The sequence below is a fragment of the Mobula birostris genome, chromosome 10 (assembly GCF_030028105.1).
Source record: "Mobula birostris isolate sMobBir1 chromosome 10, sMobBir1.hap1, whole genome shotgun sequence".
In the NCBI taxonomy this organism is placed as follows: domain Eukaryota; kingdom Metazoa; phylum Chordata; class Chondrichthyes; order Myliobatiformes; family Myliobatidae; genus Mobula; species Mobula birostris.
Window position 1 is genome coordinate 133,231,900 of NC_092379.1, and position 19,133 is coordinate 133,251,032.

A 19,133-nucleotide genomic window follows, 5' to 3' on the forward strand; every position below is an offset into this window, starting at 1 on the left:
GGTCGGGTGTCGGAGCTCTCGGTGGGAGAGCATTTTGGAGATAGTGATCACAACTCTATCTCCTTTACCATACAGCTGGAGAGGGATATGATCAGACAATTTGGGAAGACATTTAATTGGGGTAGGGGGGAAATATGATGCTATTAGGCATGAACTTGGGAACATAAATTGGGAGCAGATGTTCTTATGGAAATGCACGGCAGAAATGTGACAAATGTTCAGGGAACCTTTGCATGACATTCTGCATAGGTATGTTCCATTGAAGCAGGGAAACGATGGTAGGGTAAAAGAACCATGGTGTACCAAGGATATTTTACCCAGAGAGTGGTGAGTGCATGGAATGTGCTGCCAACAATGGTGGTGGAGGCGGATATGATAGGGTCTTTTAAGAGACTTTTGGATAGGTACATGGAGCTTAGAAAAATAGAGGGCTACAGGTAAGCCTAGTGATTTCTAAGGAAGGGACATGTTTGGCACAACTTTGAGGGCCAAAGGGCCTGTATTGTGCTGTAGGTTTTTATATGTAGAAAATCTAGTTAAGAAGAAAAGAAAAACTCATGAAAGGTTCAAGAAACTAGGTACTGTTAGAGCTCTAGAAAATTATATGGTTGCCAGGAAGGAGCTCAGGAATGAAATTAGGTGAGCTAGAAGGGGCCATGAGAAAGCCTTGGTGAGCAGGATTAAGGAAAGCCCCAAGGCATTCTACAAGTATGTGAAGAGCAAGAGGATGAGCCGTGTGAGAATAGGACCAATCTGGAGCAATAGTGGAAATGTGTGCACGGAGTCAGAGGAGGTAGTGGAGGTATTTAATGAATGCTTTGCTTTAGTATTCACTAGTGAAAAGGACCTTGGCGATTGTGGAGATAACTAACAGCAGACTGAAACGCTTGAGCATACAGACATCTGTTAATCATAAGTTGGAACAATTTGATTCATACTGGGAAAAATGGCTCAACTACATAACACCTCATAGGCCTGATTTTATTCTCACAAATCAAGGAATATGTTGTTAAAAAAAAAAATCACTCCCAACTTGTACATAATTTTCTCCTTTTGCTTCTTCTTTTTTTCCTCTCTTTTCTATAGGTGTATACCTCAGATAAATATTATGTGGAGATTTGTGGCAAATATGATTATATGATATTTATGTACAATATCTGAAATACATCTTATGGAAATGTTTGTTTGATGATTTACTTCAATAAAAAAATTACCAAAAAAAAGAAAGAAAGAAACAGGATGTGCTGGAGCTTTTGAAATGTATTAAGTTAGATAAGTCGCCGGGACCAGATGAGATATACCCCAGGCTACTGTGGGAAGCGAGAGAGGAGATTGCTGAGCGTCTGGTGATGATCTTTGCATCATCAATGGGGACGAGAGAAGAAGCAAAGGATTAGAAGGTTGCAAATGTTGTTCCCTTGTTCAAGAAAGGGAGTAGAGATAACACAGGAAAATATAGACCAGTAAGTCTTACTTCAGTGGTGGGCAGGTTGTTGGAGAAGATCCTGAGAGGCAGGATTTATGAGCATTTGGAGAGATATCAAAGATTATGTAGTGCATATGGATTTCATAAGGCATTTAATAAGGTTCCCCATGCAAGGCTCATTCAAAAAGTAAGGAAGAATGGGAACCAAGGAGATCTTCTTTGTGGATCCAGAACTGGCTTGCCCCACAAAAGGCAAAGGGTGGTTGTAGGTGGTTCATATTCTGCATGGAGGTCAGTGACCATTGGTGTTCCATAGGGATCTGTTCTGGGACCCCTCCGCATTGTGATTTTTATAAGTGACCTGGATGAGGAAATATTAGGTGGGTTAGTAAGTTTGCTGATGACACAAAAGTTGGGGGTGTTGTGGATAGTCTGCAGGGTTGTCAGAAGTTACAGCGGGACATTAATAGGATGCAGAACTGGGCTGAAAAGTGGCAGATGGAGTTCAACCCAGATACGTGTGAAGTGGTTCATTTTGATAAGCCAAATTTGAAGACAGAATATAATATTAATGATAAGACTCTTGGCAGCGTGGAGGATCAGTGAGATGAAATGCAGAGGAGACTTACAAGGATGGTGCCTGGATTGGAGAGCATGCCTCATAAAAATAGGTTAAGCAAACTTGGCCTTTTCTCCTTGGAGTGACGAAGGATGAGAGGTGATCTGATAGAGGTATATAAGATGATGAGAGGCACTGATCATGTGGATAGCCAGAGGCTTTTTCCCAGGGCTGAAATGGATAACATGAGGGGGCACAGTTTTAAGGTGCTTACAAGTAGGTACAAGGGGAATGCCAGAGGTAAGATTTTCACACAGAGAGTGGTGGGTACATGGATTGCACAGTCAGCCACAGTGGTAGAGGTGGATACAATAGGGTCTTTTACATAGAGCTTAGGAAAATAGAGGGCTATGGAGTAGAGATATCTTAGACAGCTTCTAGAGTAGGAGATATGGTCGGCACAACATTGTGGGCCAAAGGGCCTGTAATGTGCTGTACATTTCTATATTCTATGAACCTACAAGGGAACATGCTATCTTGGATCTGGTCCTGTGCAATGAGCAAGTAAAATTAGCAATCTTGTAGTTAGGGATCCCCTTGGAAAGAGTGATCACAGCATGATTGAGTTTCTCATACAAATGGAGGGTGCAATAGTTCAATCTAAAACTAGTGTACTATGCCTAAAAAAGGGAGGCCACAACAGGATGAGGGAGGAGTTGGACAGGGTAGACGGGGAACAGGCTATATGGTGGGATGGTTGAGAAACAGTGGAAAGCTTTCAGAGACTTTTCATGGTGCTCAACAAAATATATTCCAGTTAAAAGCAAGGACTTTAAGGGTGGGGAGAGACAGCCATGGATAACTAAGGAAATAAAAGAAGACATAAAACTAAAAACTTGTGCATACAAAGTTGCCAAATGTAGTGGGAAACTGGAAGATTGGGAAAACTTTAAAAAGCAACTAAGAACCACCAAGCGAACAATAAAGAAAGGGAAGTTAGATTATGAAAATAAACTAGCACAAAATAAAAATGGATAGTAGAAGTTTTTAAAATTATATAAAGCGGAAAAGGGTTGCTAAAGTGAACGTAGGTCCCCGTGGAGGACGAGGAGGGGAAAATTGATGTTGTGTAATGAGGAAATGGCCGAGACTTTGTTAAACTATTTTGTGTCAGTTTTCACAATGGAGGACATGTCCAACATGCCGAAGAGAGATGACATGGATGCAATGGGAAGTGAGGACCTCAATACAATAGCTATCACTAAAGAGGTAGTGCTGAGCAAACTTGTGGGCCTAAAGATAGACAAGTCCCCTGGTCCTGATGGAATGCATCCCAGGGTACTGAAAGAAATAGCACAGGTTATAGTTGAGGCTTTGGTGATAACTTACCAAAATTCTCTGGACTCTGGGCAGATCTCAGCAGATTGGAAGGCAGCAAATGTCATGCCATTGTTCAAAAGAGGATGTAGGGAAAAGGCAGGTAACTATAGGCCAGTTAGTTTAACATCTATAGTTGAGAAAATACTTGAAGCTATCATCAAAGAAGAAATAGTGAGGCATCTAGAAAGAAACGGATCCATCAGGCAGATGCAGCATGGAATCAGCAAAGGCAGGTCCAGTTTGACAAACTTACTGCAGTTTTTTGAAGACGTAACAAGCCCAGCTGGAGGACAGACGGACATTATTTACTTGGATTTCCAGAAGACATTGATAAGGTACCACATAAAAGCTTTATCCATAATATAAGGATGCATAAAATTGGGGTGATGTATTAGCATGGATAGAGAATTGGTTAACCAATAGGAAGCAGAGATTTGGGATACATGGGTGTTTCTCTAATTGGCAATCAGCGGTGAGCCGCAGGGGTTGATGCTGGGCCCGCAACCGTTCATGGTATACATTAACAATCTGGAAGAGGGGACTAGGTGTGAGTGTATCTAAGTTTGCTGATGACACTAAATTGAGTGAAAAAGCAAACTGTGCAGAGGGAACAGACAGATACAGATAGGTTAAGTGAGTGGGCAAGGGTCTGGCAGATGGAGCACAATGTTGGTAAATGCGAGGTCATCCACTTTAGAAGGAAAAATGAAAGAGCAGATTATTACTTAAATGGTAAAATTGGGAAAGCTTGAGCATGAATCTCAAAAGGTTGCTTTGCAAGTACAACAGGCTATCAAGAAAGCAAAAGGATTGTTGGCTGTCATTGCCAGAGGGATTGAATTTAAGAGCAGGGAGGTTATGCTGCAACTGTATAGGGTACTGGTGAAGCCGCATCTGGAATACTGAGTGCAGTTCTGGTCTCCTTACTTGAGGAAGGATATGCTGGCTTTGGAGGTGGTGCAGAGGAGGTTCACCAGGTTGATTCCAGAGATGAGGGAGTTAAAGACTATGAAGAGATATTGAGTCACCTAGGACTGCACTCTCTGGAATTCAGAAGGACCAGAGGAGATCTTATAGACACATATAAAATTATGATAGGGATAAATAAGATAGAGGCAGGAAAGTTGTTTCCACTGGTAGGTGAGATTAGAACTAGGGGACATAGTTTCAAGATTCGGGAGTGTAGGTTTAGGACAAAGATGAGGAGGAACAGCTTTTCCCAAAAAGTGGTGAATCTACGGAAGTCTCTGCCCAATGAAGCAGTAGAGGCTACCTCAGTAAATATATTTAAGACAAGGTTGGATAGATTTTTGCATAGTAGGGGTATTAAGGGCTATGGGGAAAAAGCAGGTAGGTAGAGTTGAGTCCATGAACTTATTAAACTTATCAGCAGGCCAGATAGCCTACTCCTGCTTCTATTTCTATGTTCTTATATTCTTACATCGAATTGAATTGAATTGACTTTATTTCTTACATCCTTCACACACATGAAGACATCTTTGTACCGTGGGAGAAAACCAGAGAACCTGAAAAAAAACCCCACACGTTCCACAAGGAAGGAGGTACTGAGAGACTCCTTACAGAAGACAGCAGGAATGATCTCCGAACTCTGAAGCTCCAAGCTGTAATGGTGTTGTGCTAATCACTACTTTGACAAGGCAGCAAGATCCCCAGGGCCTGACGAAATCTATCCCAGAAGGTTGTGGGAAGCAACAGTAGAAATTGCTAGAGCTCTGACAGAAATTTTTGCATCATCTTTAGCCATGGGTGTGTTACTGGAAGACTCCAAGTAGCTAATGTTGTTCCCATATTCAGAAGGGCGGTAGGAATAAGCCTTACATCAGAGGTAGCAAAATGATTAGGAAAAGCGATTTTACCAATAGGATTTGTGATTACTTGGAAAGACTGGGATTAATTAAGAGGAGTCAGCATGGTTTTGTGTACAGGAAATCTTGCCTTACAAATATAACTACATTTATTAGTAAATTACATAAGAAAATTATGTATAGGAGGTAATCTGAAGCGTAAGTTCATTGTTCCCTGTAAAGGTGACCCATGTGGATAGGGTAGTGAAGAAGGCTGGGCCTGCTTACTTTCATTAGTAGGGACATTGGATGCAAGAGTTGGGACAACACATTGCAGCTGCACCAGACATTGGTATGGTCCTGGAATTGGAATAATTTATTATTGTCACATGTACCAAGATACAGTGAACAGCTTGTCTTACACACTGCTTATACATATCAAATCATTACACAGTGTATTGAGCTAGAACAAGGTAAAACAATAACAATGCAGAATAAAGTATAAAAGCTACTGAAAAAGTACAGTGCAGGTTTAAGGGGGTTTCGACTTTTATGTTCCTGCGGAGGCTAATTAAAATGGTGTCTTTGTTATGTTAATCTGGGGAATGCAGCTTTGTTGTGTTAAACACTGAGAAAGTTTGCGCTAGCAGCTTGTTTTGGTTTAGTGTGTGATAAGAAATATGTTATTAACCAATTGGGGTAGTTGTTACGTTTTTGGTTTATTTGAAGATACTGTATGCGCGGGGTTTTGGGGCAGAAGGCGGGAGAGTGAGACAGAGGATGGATGAGGTGCTGTGATGTCCGCTAATGGGGTCGGACCCCAAGGAGGGCGTTCGGCGAGGAGACGGACTCGGACTCGTGTGGAGTGTCTGGTCGACCACCGTTGTTGGTCCTAGGCGACCGGTCGAGGTGGTCCGAGGGGTCGCAGGGTGAAGGTGGTCCTTGAGCTCCAACTGTTTGTGCACGAAGAAATTGAACTTTGATAAGCATGGCGCCTTTTATTTTCCTTTTATATTTTATTCTCTATTAATTATATAGTTCCAGTGATATCTATAAATTGTAAATCATTTGATTGCATCTGGTGTATTGTCTGTTATTTGGGCGGGGTGGGATACATCACACAGCATCCACACAAACAAATTATCCAGTTTGGCAGGGCCGAGGCTGTTTCTCTAGACGACAGCGAGCCGAGCCGGGGGGGGGGGGGGGGGCTACACGTGTAAATGATAAAACTGTAAGATCGTAAAGGTAGATGGTGAGGCCAAGAGTCCACCTTACCGCACAAGAGTTTGAAAACAATAGATTTTGAGCCTGGTGGTACATGCTTTCAGGCTTTTATCCTCTGACTGATGGAAGAGGGAAAACAGGATGACTGGGGTGGGCGGGTGGGTCTTTGATTACTGTGTTACTGAGGCAGTGAAAAAATATAGACAGAGTCTACAAAGGACATTCTGTAGAGACATCTGTACTCTTTTGCTGCCTCAAAGGGCCAGGCCACACTTGGAATAATGTGTGCAGTTCTGGTCACCACACTATAGAAACGATATGCTAGTGCTAGAAAGAATGCAAAAGAAACTCTCCAAAATGCTGCCTGGAATGGAGGGCTTCAGTTACAAGGAGAGACTGGGTTTGTTCACATTGCACTGCAAGAGGTCGAGGGGCACACATAAGGCAAACGATCATAGTCTTTTTCCATGGATAGGTAAATCTAAAACTAGAGGGCATCAGTTTAACGTGAGAGGAAAAGTATTTAAAAAGTGATCTGATGGGCAAGTTTATCCATACAGAAAGAGGTGGGTTAATGGAACAAGCTGCCAGAATAAGCGATAGAGGCAAAAACAATTATTGCATTTAAATAACATTTGAACAGGAACATGGAGAAGAAAGAAATAAAAGGAAATGAGTCAAATGCAGGAAAATGAGATTAGCAGAGATAGGCATCGTGGTCAGCATTGTTGAGCTGGACTGAAGGGTCTGTTTCCACTCTGTAACACTTTAAACAAGCAAAACATGGAGTATGTGGAAACCCTATGTTTTATTAGAAATATTTCTTACAATGATAATCATACAAGCTATAATTAGGGAAGGGGTGACGAGGGCATAGGGAGAAAACATAATTTCTCTTCTTTTCTCAGATCCTTCCTCAATACTGTTAAACCATTACACATACCCATTTTCAACCAAAGTTTATAAAAACTGCACAAGATCCAAGTAATGCCATTCAGTTGACAACAATAAAAGTCCTCAGATAAAGCAGTGTGATTCTCATCCATCTGTTTTGACAGTCCAGATGTCAAGGGGTTTACAAGTGGAATGTCAGACTAGAAGGTAAACTCTGGTTCCCTAGTTCTAGGTCCTGTCAAAAATTACCATCCTCCAATGCCCAGGTCAAACTTGCTACTCTCACATCATTCCTTTACAACAAATCAACAAAGCAGGTCAGGCAAAAACCATCTGCAATCTGAAAATATGTTCCAGCTCAATGGTCAGCTCAACTGTGCACTCCGTGCACAATTTAATTCAAAATGATGAGTTTTGTATCTGGGCACAATGCTACTTAAAATGTTGTCAAAATTGCTTCATCTCTGCTTACACACTCTTCCATGCACCTTGGTACTTTGCCCTGGAACCAGAGGGGTGCAACACTCGTTGTGAGGGAGAACAGGTTTATAGAACCAAGCGGGGATAGGAACAGGAAAAGGAACAGAGATATCCCAGGTACATTGGTGTTGGGCATGTGGAACTTGGTGGAGAGGAGCATGTTTAGGTAATGAGGGGGCGAAATGGACAAGGCGAACAAAGAGGAGGAAGACCCTAGTATAAAATATACAAAATGCTGGAGGAACTCAGCAAGTCAGGCAGCATGTATGGAAAGGAATAAACAGTCGAAGATTTGGGCCAAGACCTTTCATCAGGACCCTAATGGGAGTGGAGAAGGAACACAGATGGAGTGGGTTACCCGGTATCAGAAAATTCAATTTTTCTGCCAATGGGAAAGTGAGCCAAGCAGAATGAGATGTTCTTGTAGCTTGCTTTGTGATGCAGCACAGCAGTGGAGAATATCAAGAACAGATCGATCAGTGTGGGACTAGGATTGGAAGTTGAAATTACATGCTACCAGAAGCTCATGACTGCCGTTATGGACAGAACACTGCTGCTCTGTAAAATGGCTGCCTAGTCTAACCAACGTAGAGATCAAAGATTAAAGATCAGCTTTATTTGTCACATGTACATCAAAACATTCAGTGAAATGTGTCATTTGCTTCAACGATCGACACATTCTGATGTGTGCTGGGGGAAACCTGCAAGTGTTGCCATGTTTACAGCGCCAATATAGCAATTGTACGACTATGGAAACCAGACCACCGGATGAAACTCACATGGTCACAGGGAGAACGCAAAAACTCCTTACAGATAGCAGCAAGGATTGAACCCCGACCCCGATCGAGTACGGGAGCAGGGAGGTACTACTGCAGTTGTACAAGGCCTTGGTGAGACCACACCTGGAGTACTGTGTGCAGTTTTGGTCCCCTAATCTGAGGAAAGACATCCTTGCCATAGAGGGAGTACAAAGAAGGTTCACCAGATTGATTCCTGGGATGGCAGGACTTTCATATGATGAAAGACTGAATGAACTAGGTTTATACTCATTGGAATTTAGAAGATTGAGGGGGGATCTTATTAAAACGTATAAAATCCTAAAGGGATTGCATAGGCTAGATGCAGGAAGATTGTTCCCAATGTTGGGGAAGTCCAGAACGAGGGGTCACAGTTTGAGGATAAAGGGGAAGCCTTTTAGGACCGAGATTAGGAAAAACTTCTTCACACAGAGAGTGGTGAATCTGTGGAATTCTCTGCCACAGGAAACAGTTGAGGCCAGTTCATTGGCTATATTTAAGAGGGAGTTAGATATGGCCCTTGTGGCTAAAGGGATCAGGGGGTATGGAGGGAAGGCTGGTACAGGGTTCTGAGTTGGATGATCAGCCATGATCATACTGAATGGCGGTGCAGGCTCGAAGGGCCAAATGGCCTACTCCTGCACCTATTTTCTATGTTTCTATGTTTCTTACAGCAGCCACTGGAAAGTGCTACGATAACTGTGTTGTCTTCTAACCACATCAGTCACATGGAGAACACTGAATGTAAGTGATCAACCACTTACAGTGTACCCACTCAAAGTCAAAGATTTGAACAAAAAAGTGCAAACCGTTAAGCTGATCACCATAGGTCTTTGTTTCTTCAAAAAGTTCTGGGTGTTTTGACGCCATGGGAATTATTCCTTCATCTTCAATAAATGCTGCAAGCAGAAGATTAACAAAGTCAAATCATTACCAAATTAATTGTGAAATTACATCTATTCTTCTTAAAGACATTTCAAACTGTTTCACAGTGAATTCATTAGTGAATTGTAGTCACTATTTAAATCAATAACTTCCTAATTTGCTGATGACAGTAAATTGAGTGGAAAATACAAGTTGGGCAGAGGATGCGGAGAGGGCAGATAGATACAGATAGGCTCAGTGAATGGGCAAGTCTGGCAAATGGAGTACAGTTGGGAAACGAGAGTTCATCCACTTTGGAAGGGAAAACAGAAGTTCAAATTATTATTTAAATTGTTAAAGATTGTTGCAGCATGCTGTTGTGCAGAGGAACTTGGGAGTACTTGTACATGAATCACAAAAAAATTGATTTGCAGCCGCAACAGGTTATCAAGAAGACAAATGGAATGTTGGCCTTTATTGCTAAAGGAATTGAATTTAAGATCAATTCCTTGAGTTATGCTACAACTGTACAGAGTATTGGTGAAGCTGTAGCTGGAGTATTGCATGCAGCTCTGGACTCAATACTGGCTTTGGAGGTGACACAAAGGAGGTTCACCAGATTGATTCCAGAGATAAGGTGGGGTTAGCCTACGAGGAGAGACTGAGTCGCATGCCACTATACTTGTTGAAATTCAGAAGAATCAGAAGGCATCTTACAGAAGCATATAAAATTGAATGGGATAGATATGATAGAGGCAGGGAAGTTGCTTCTACTGGTGTGAGAGACCAGAACTAGAGGAATAGTTTAGGAAAGAGATAAGGGGAACGTACTTTTCGCAATCAGCAATATATCTATGGAATTCTCTGCCCAGGGAAGCAGTCAAGGCTACCTCATCAAATGCATTAAGACAGTTACAGTAGATAGATTTTTACATGGCAGGATAATTAAGGGTTGTGAGGGAAAAGACAGGTAGGTGTAGCTGACCTCACGGCCAGATCAGCCATGATCTTAGTGAATGGCAGAGTAGGCTCGACAGGCCAGATGGCCGACTCCCATTTACTGTATGTTCTCCAGAGCCAATTAACACAGAGCAAAATTTTTCAAACGCTAAAAATTGACATGCAACTACTTAAATTGTTTGATAGAACTGATCAAGGGACAGTTTCCGACAAAGAAACTGTGCAATTCAAGTACAGCTATAGATTATTTTACACTCTCTAACAAGGCAGATACAATCTCAGTTTTGTACCTCAGCAATGAAACAGCTCCTTTGCCTATGCATCAGCTTAAATCATTTCTCGAGATTAACCAAGCCAGCAGTTGAGGTGAGTTGATTAGAAGCCCATGAACACTACCTTGCTATTCCTCTTCTGCACTACTTATTTATTGTAATTTATAGTAATTTGTTATGTCTGCATTGTACTGCTGCCACAAAACAACAAATTTCACGACATATGTCAGTGATAATAAACCTGATTCTAATTCTGACCAAATTATGGTGTACATTTGCCTCCTGACCACAGCAGCACAGTGATTAGCACAATGCTCTTCCTGCTCAGGTTGGAGTTCAAAGTTCAACCCTGGCATCCTCTGTAAGGAGTCTCTGTGCATGGAATGCATGGGTTTTCTCCAGGTTTCCTGGTTTCTTCCCACAGTCCAAAGACGTATCAGGTAGGTTAACTGGTCATTGTAAATTGTCCTGTGATTAAATTAGGTGCTGCTGGGTGGTGTGGTGTGGCTCAAAGAACCAGAAGAGATTATTCTATGCTGCATCTCTAAATAAATAAATAATGGCATCATGTGCTCTGTGAGTCAGAGCTGATCACTATGAATACTGTGTGGCTTTAGATACAAGTGCTAACTACATCAATAAATAAAAGCCTTCTATAACTTTCTACTTGAGATGTGATCATCACCACTGAACCCAATATTTCAGTCAAATGTAACATTGTGTTGAGATGGAAACTGTGAAGAAATTGCACATTTTGCTTCAGTTCAATAATTTAGTAAATGAGTAATCATCCCATTTAGTATTGTAGAAATAATTTGACTGTCACAGTTAGCCCAAATGTGCTTTACAACCAAGCCAATTCTATCAGCAATTTTTAAGAGGTAGAGAACTACTCCACCCTTCAGCTTAATACTATGGTAATTACATGCCATTGCATTTTTAAATAGAAATGACTCATTAAGTATAAAATGATGTATCTTCACTAATAAAAACTGATAGCAACCATAATTACATGAAGTAAAATATAATCTTCTAGGGTTAAGAACATTATTCATTCACTGAGTTTAATTTTGTAATACTCAAGTGGATTTCCAGTAATTACTTGATTTACCTGGTGGAATATGTAATTTAAAAAGCAATTTCATTTTGTCTGTAAATGATCCATTGTACATCACATCTGCAACAGAAAAGGATTAACAAATGCATTACTCCATGACCTCAACTCATTTCTGCATTTTAATTAAAGATTCAATAGAAGAATAAGGATAAACTACTCTGCATTTTTAAAAAAATATTTATTTATTCATTTGAGGGACATGGACAGCACCAGCACTGTAGCCCACCTTAAATCATGCCCTGAATGGCACAGTTAAAAATCAAACACATTTTATCCAGCACAAGGAGGAGAACATCCTGTTAATGTCAGGCATCCTACCTTGTACTACACCCACTTGCAGGTGCCTGAAATCTACATCATTTTGGATGGTCAGTCCTTTTTTACACAGTAGAGGAGCCTAAAACTAAGATGGCACAGATTTAAAGTGAGAGCGGAAAGATCCAGAGCAAAAATGGAGGGGTAGGTTTTTCCACATGAAGGATGGTGGGAGTATGGATGAGCTGTCACAGGAAGTGAGACAGGTGAGTACAATTACAGAGTTTGGAGGAAGAGAGCACTTTTTTTTTTAAGGAAAACATATTTCCCAATTTCCCTCCAGGAAGTCCTGACATAAAATGTGCAACCTCTCTCTTTATTCTGCATTCCTCGTTTATAGTTGCTCTGAATCTACCTCATTATGCTTGGTGAGGTTATGCCCAAATTCTGGTTACCCTCTCACCTTTTTTCTACTCCTCACCTGCCCATCACTTCACCCTGGTCCCCTTCCTCCTTCCACGTTCCACTCTCCTTTATCAGATTCCTCCTCCCTTCAGCCCTTTACCTATTCCACCTACTGTATCTCCTTCCAGCTTCTCACTTCATCCCCCCTCCCCAATCCACCCATCTTTGCCCCCAACTGGCCTCAACTATCACCTGTCAGCTTGTATTCCCCTGCCTATAAAAAGTATTCCCCCCCCACCCCCCAGAAGTTTTCATGTTTTATTGTTTTACAACATTGAATCACAGTGGATTTAATTTGGCTTTTTTGACACTGATCATCAAAAAAAGAGCCTTTCGTATCAAAGTGAAAACAGATCTCTACAAAGTGACATAAATTAATTACAAATATAAAACATAAAATAATTGATTGCACAAGTATTCATCCCAATTTAATATGACACACCAAATCATCACTGGTGCAGCCAACTGGTTTTAAACGTCACATAATTAGTTAGAGATCTGTTTTTGGAGAACTGTGTGCAGTCAAGGTGCTTCAATTGATTGTAGTAAAAATACACCTATACCTGGAAGGTCCAGCTGCTGGTGAGTCAGTATCCTGACAAAAACTACATCATTAAGACAAAAAAAAACACTCCAAGCAACTCCATGAAAAGGTTATTGAAAAGCACAAGTCAGGAGATGGAAACAAGAAAATTTCCAAGTCACTGAATTTCACTTGGAGTACAGTTAAGTCAATCATCAAGAAATGGAAGGAATATGGCACAGCTGTAAATCTGCCTACAGCAGGCTGTCCTCAAAAACTGAGTGACCATGCAAGAAGGGGACTAGTAAGGGAGGCCACCAAGAGAGTTACGACAAATCTGAAGGAGTTACAAGCTGAGATGGGAGAGACTGCACATACAAATGTTGCCCGGGTGCTTCACCAATCGCGACTTTATGGAAGAGTGGCAAAGAGAAAGCCACTGTTGAAAAAAACTCTCATGAAATTTCAGCTAGAGTTTGCCGGAAGACATGTGGGAGGCTCCGAAGTCAGCTGGAAGAATGTTCTATGGTCTGAAGCGACCGAAATTGAGCTTATTGGCCATCAGACTAAACACTGCACATCATCAAAAACACACCATCCCCTCCATGAAGCATGGTGGTGGCTGCATCAAGCTATGGCGATGCTTCACTACAGCAAGCCCTGGAAGGCTTGTGAGGGTAGAAGATAAAATGAATGCAAGAAACTACAGGAAAATCCTGGATGAAAACCTGATGCAGTCTGCAAGAGAACTGCGACTTGGAAGAAGAATTGTTTTCCAGCAAGAAAGTGACCCCAAGCATAAAGCCAAAGCTACACAGGAATGGCTTAAAAACAAAAAAGTTACTGTCCTGGAGTGGCCAGGTCAGAGTCCAGACCTCAATCCAATTGAGAATTTGAGGCTGGACTTGAAAAGAGCTGTTCACCCACGATCCCCATGCAATCTGGCAGAGGTTGAGTACATTTGTAAAGAATGGGGAAAAATTGCAGTGTCCAGATGTACAAAGCTGACGGAGACCTATCCACACAGAATCAAAGGTAATTGCTGTCAAAGGTGCATCTACTAATTACTGACTTGAAGGGGATGAATACTTACACAATCAATTATTTTGTATTTTATATTACTTTGTAGAGATTTGATTTCACTTTGACATGATAGTCTATTTCTGTCAAACAGTGTCAACAAAACTAAATTAAATCCACTGTGATTAGATGTTGAAAACAATAAAACATGAAAACTTGCAAGCGGGGTGAATATTTTTAATATATATAAAAACATAGAGCGGTGGGTGCATGGAACGCACTGCTACGGGTGTTGGTAGAGGCAGGTGTATGAAGATTGGCACATGTATGAAAGAAAAAATGGAGAACTATGTGGGAGCAAAGAGCTAGAATGATCTTAGATTAGATTACAAGGCTGGCACAACATCATAAACTGAGGAGCTTGTACTGTGTTGTACTGTCTATGCACACTGGAGATGCTGATCAAACCTATCATGTCTGTAGTAGCAGCACACTGAATCCGATATTTAAAGAAAAAACAGGCAAGAGAGTACTGCTGATTTTCCAAAGAAATCAAATATCTGTTAAATAAACCATACTGCTCTAAGGCATATTATAATTTCAGGTTTAAATGCACCCACACTTAGCTTTTACATGGAACAGCATCAGCTAAAGCGCTCTCCACTGATATACTTCAGGGTTAACCCGTGATGCCAAATTCCACACATGCAAACATCCTCTCAAATACACAGGTTGTTTCTAATTACAAAAATCTGAAGCAAAAATACAAGTACTACAAAAAAGATACCCACAGCTTGAAGATTAAGGTGTTTTACCTAGAACAGACACAAATTCTTTGAAATTGATCAGGTTGTCCGAATTTTCATCTAGAAGCCGAAAACTCCACATTGCTAATGAATCTGCATTTGCAGAATGAGACCACGGACTCAAGTGCTTGAACAGCCTGCGGTACTGCTTACTGTCGATTTGATACTGTTCTAGATATGGGAGGCTAGAATCATGGTGTTTGAGTGCTGAACTATGCGAAATCCAGTAGCAGCTCAGGAAATGCTCTCGCTGCAAAAAGGAAAGAGTAATGTTTAAGGCTTACATTGAAATTAACTACACCAATCACAATAAACACATTGTTGGAAAAAGTGGGTTTTCTTAGAGTATGTTGCACGGGTACAATGTTATACAGAGCTATATTCTTCACATCCACTGAAAAAGAGCAAGTAATAATAGTGACAATTCAAATTTACCAAAAAAAAGAAAAAAATCTGCTTAACTTAAAATCAAAGTGCAAGTGACTCTGCTATTCAAATTCTGCTTTACAAATTCTAAAGGTTCAGAGAAATTAAATGTAGAAATAAATACCATGTATAGGACAATACTTAAATCAAACTAAAAAAAAAACAAGAAAATATTATTACATTTAATAAAAATGGAAAACCCTGAAAATACTTGGCAATATTTTTCTTGACTCTCCTATTAGACTAATTCTTACAGAAGTACTTTTTTAAAAATTTTGTTATTATGCAAATGTATGTATTATCAACTCATCAACTCTGTAGAACTCCCATCCACTGCAATCAAACTCAGTTGCCCGACCCCACACTGCTCACTTCTATCTCCTACCCAAGATCCACAAACCAAACTGCCCAGATAGGCCTATTGTCTCTGCCTATTCCTGCCCCACTGAACTTGTGGCTTCATAGCTTGATTCAATACTTTCCTCCTTGGTTCAGTCCGCTTACATCTGTGACACTTCTCATGCCCTTGATCTGCTCAGTAACTTTCAATTCCCTGGCCCTGACTGCTTCATCTTCACCATGGACATTCAGTCCCTATACACTTCTATTCCACCATGAAACGGCCTCAAAGCCTTCTGCTTCTTTCTTTATGAAAGAACCACCATCACCCTCCACCATCTGGCAGAACTGGTCCTCACCCCCAACAATTTTTCCTTCAGCTTCTCCCATTTTGTCCAGACTTGAAACGTAGCTATGGGCACCTGCATGGGCCCCAACTTCGCCTGCCTCTTGGTTGGTTACATAGAACAGTCAATGTTCGAAGCCTTCCCCTGGTAATACTCACCAGCTCTTCCTCTGCTACATTGACAACTACATTGGCACTGCTTCAAGCACCCTCATTGACCTCGTCAATTTTATCAACTTCGCCTCTAACTTCCACCTTGCCTTTAAATTCACTTGGTCCATCATCTCCCCTCTCTTGATCCCTCTGTCTCCATCTCTGGAGACAAACTGTCAACTGATATCTTTTAGAAACCTACAGATTCCCATGGTTATCGTGACTAGAATTCTTCCCACCCTAGCTCCTGTAAAGCCGCTATTCCCTTTTCTCAGTTCCGTTGCCTCCACCGCATCTATTCCCAGAATGATGCTTTCCACTCCAGGATATCTGAAATTACCTCCTCCTTCAAAGAACGAGGCTTCCCTCCCTCCACTATTGATGCTGTTCTCACCCACATCTCCTCCATTTCCCATACATCCATGCTCACCCCATCTTGCCATCACCTTAACAGCAATAGAGTTTCTGTTGTCCTTACCTACCACCCACGAGCCTCTGATTCCAACATATCATCCTCCGCAACTTCCACCATCTCCAAGGGATCCTACCACTAAACATACTTTTGCCTTCCAGCCCCGGCGTTCCACAGGGATCATTTCCTCCAGGATACCCTTGTCCATTCATCCCTCCCCACTAATCTCCCTCCTGGCACTTATCCCTGCAAGTGACCCAAGTGCTACACTTGCTCATACACCTCCTCCCTCACCTCCATTCAAGGCCCGTAACAGACCTTCTAGGTGAGGCAACACTTCACCTACAGATCTGCTGGGGTCATCTATTGTGTCCAGTACTCCTGATTCGCGCTCCTCTACGCTGATGAGACCTGTCGTAAATTGGAGGACCAATTTATCAAGCCCCTCCACTCCATCCGCCACAAGCGGAACTTCCCAGTAAACATTCTAATTCAGATACCTGTTCCCGTTCTGACAGCATATCGGTCCATAGCCGCCTCTTGTGCCAAGATGAGGTCATCCTCCGGGTGGAGGAACAACACCTTGTATTCCATCTGGGTAGCCTTCAAGCTGATGACATGAATATCATTTTCTCCTTCCATTAAAGAAATTCCCCACTTCCCTGCTTCCTCTATTCACCACTCTGACCTTTCACCTCTTCTTACCTATCTATCACTTCCCCCTGGGTCCTCTCCTCCCTTCCTTTCTACTCTGGTCCTATCAGATTCCTTCTTTTCCACTCCTTGACCTTTTCCACCCACCTGGCTTCACTTATTGCCTTCCAGCTAGCCTCCTTCCCCTTCTCCCCCACCTTTTTACTCTGGCAACTTCACCCTTCCTTCTCAATCCTGAAGAAGGATCTCAGCTCAAAACGTCAACAGTTAATTCTTTTCCATAGATGCTGCCTGACCTGCTGAGCTCCTCAAACATTTTGTGTGTGTTGCTTTAGTAGTAAATATAATTTATGTTAATTGTGGCTGACATTAATCATATTTGCCCTCGTTATGTACTGTGCTGCTGCAGGAAGCTAATTTTAATTGCATTTATACCCCAAATATGTATGCCTATGACAACAATAAATGCAAGTTTGAACCAATTACAACATCGTTTGAAATTTGATACATTAAACTACAAATCCTATATAGGTTGACTTCCCCACTTATAGTGCTGAGTCTTACTTACTTCCAGCAATCATGGCATTTTGCTATTGTATATATGATTACTTATGGTGGGCTATATGTGGCATATGCACAGGACTGCATCTATAAAGATCACTGCATTTCAAAATATTGTGCTGTATTGTAACACAAGGTGACCATTTAGCTTCTTGAGTCCATTACACCACTTATACAAGCCTCTTTCAAAACTATTGATGATCATTTGCACGAAATCTCAAACTGTTAGCACTGACTAAATGGAAGCAAATCATAAATACTAAAAAAGTCCAAATTACAAACCAGTTAATAGCATTAAACTGATCAATACAATCCCTTACATTTTCCCTGCATTTAAATTTCTGGAGCAATTTTGATTTTCCTTTTTATCCTTCATATTCAATTCCCTCTGCCTGACTGAAGTTTCTAGATCAGAGTCCACTGTCTCAAAAGGCACGGTCATTCAGAGGAGAGATGAGAGCTTTTTATTCCCCATATAAAGTTGTCTGAAATTTTCCACTCAAGGCGACTGTGAAAGCTCAATTGATAAGTTCATTCAAAACAGAGACTGATTATACTTTTAGATGTCAAGCAAATCAAGAGATCTGGATCTGGTGCCGTAAAGCAGCAAAGAGGTAAAAGATCCTGTTGAATGGCAGAACATGCATGATGGACCAAATAGCCTACTCCTCTTTGTTTCTTGTATTCTTTTAAATATTAAAAGAATATAAATGCAGTTAAAAGCATTTATATGACAGAAGAACTTACTAAGTTCATGTAAAGATACAAACGCAGATTCTGAAAACCCAGAGTAACATACATAAAATACTGGAATGGTGAAGGGTCTTGGCCCAAAATGTTGACTATTTATTCCTCTCTATAGATGCTGCATGACCTGATGAGCTCCTCCAGTATTTTGTGTGTGTTACTTTTGATTTCGACTCCTGTGGCAATACAAATACTCAAAGCAAGTTCCTTCTCTTTGGAACTATATGGATGGGCACAGATGATTTTGATAGTTGAGACTCAATAAAAGATGAGGAACTCTGACAATCTGAATTTATAAAGCATCTATGGAGATGTAAAATGCTAAAGTCATAGGGTGCTTCACAAGGGTTTAATCAAATAGCATATGATATCCAGCATCTCAGTAAGTATGATATGATAACGTACCCCCTACCATCAGGCAGGAGGTACCTCAGCATTAGGACAAGAACTGTAAGGACAGAAAACAGCTCCTTCCCTCAGGCCATAAGACTACTGAACTCCCTGCCACCACCCAGGTCACATCACTTATGAACAGCTGCAGTATTATACTGTTTACTTTTTAAATTTGTATTGAGCATGCACCTTATTAATTGTTAATTTATTTGTGCTAATATTACTTTATGTACAATATTACTTTTTTTGAAT

General features: G+C 41.1%; 1 protein-coding gene across 1 annotated transcript in view; it reads right to left on the reverse strand.

Moving 5' to 3' along the window:
- The window catches only part of tbc1d8b (TBC1 domain family member 8B), a 107,215-nt gene that overhangs the window by 19,145 nt on the left and 68,937 nt on the right, over nt 1-19,133 (reverse strand). Inside the window, exons 16-18 of the mRNA XM_072271026.1 lie at nt 14,860-15,100; nt 11,776-11,841; nt 9,378-9,467 (exon numbers count right to left, since the gene is read on the reverse strand). Of these exons, the coding sequence (XP_072127127.1) occupies nt 9,378-9,467; nt 11,776-11,841; nt 14,860-15,100 (397 nt within the window). The remainder of the gene's footprint in view (nt 1-9,377; nt 9,468-11,775; nt 11,842-14,859; nt 15,101-19,133) is intronic.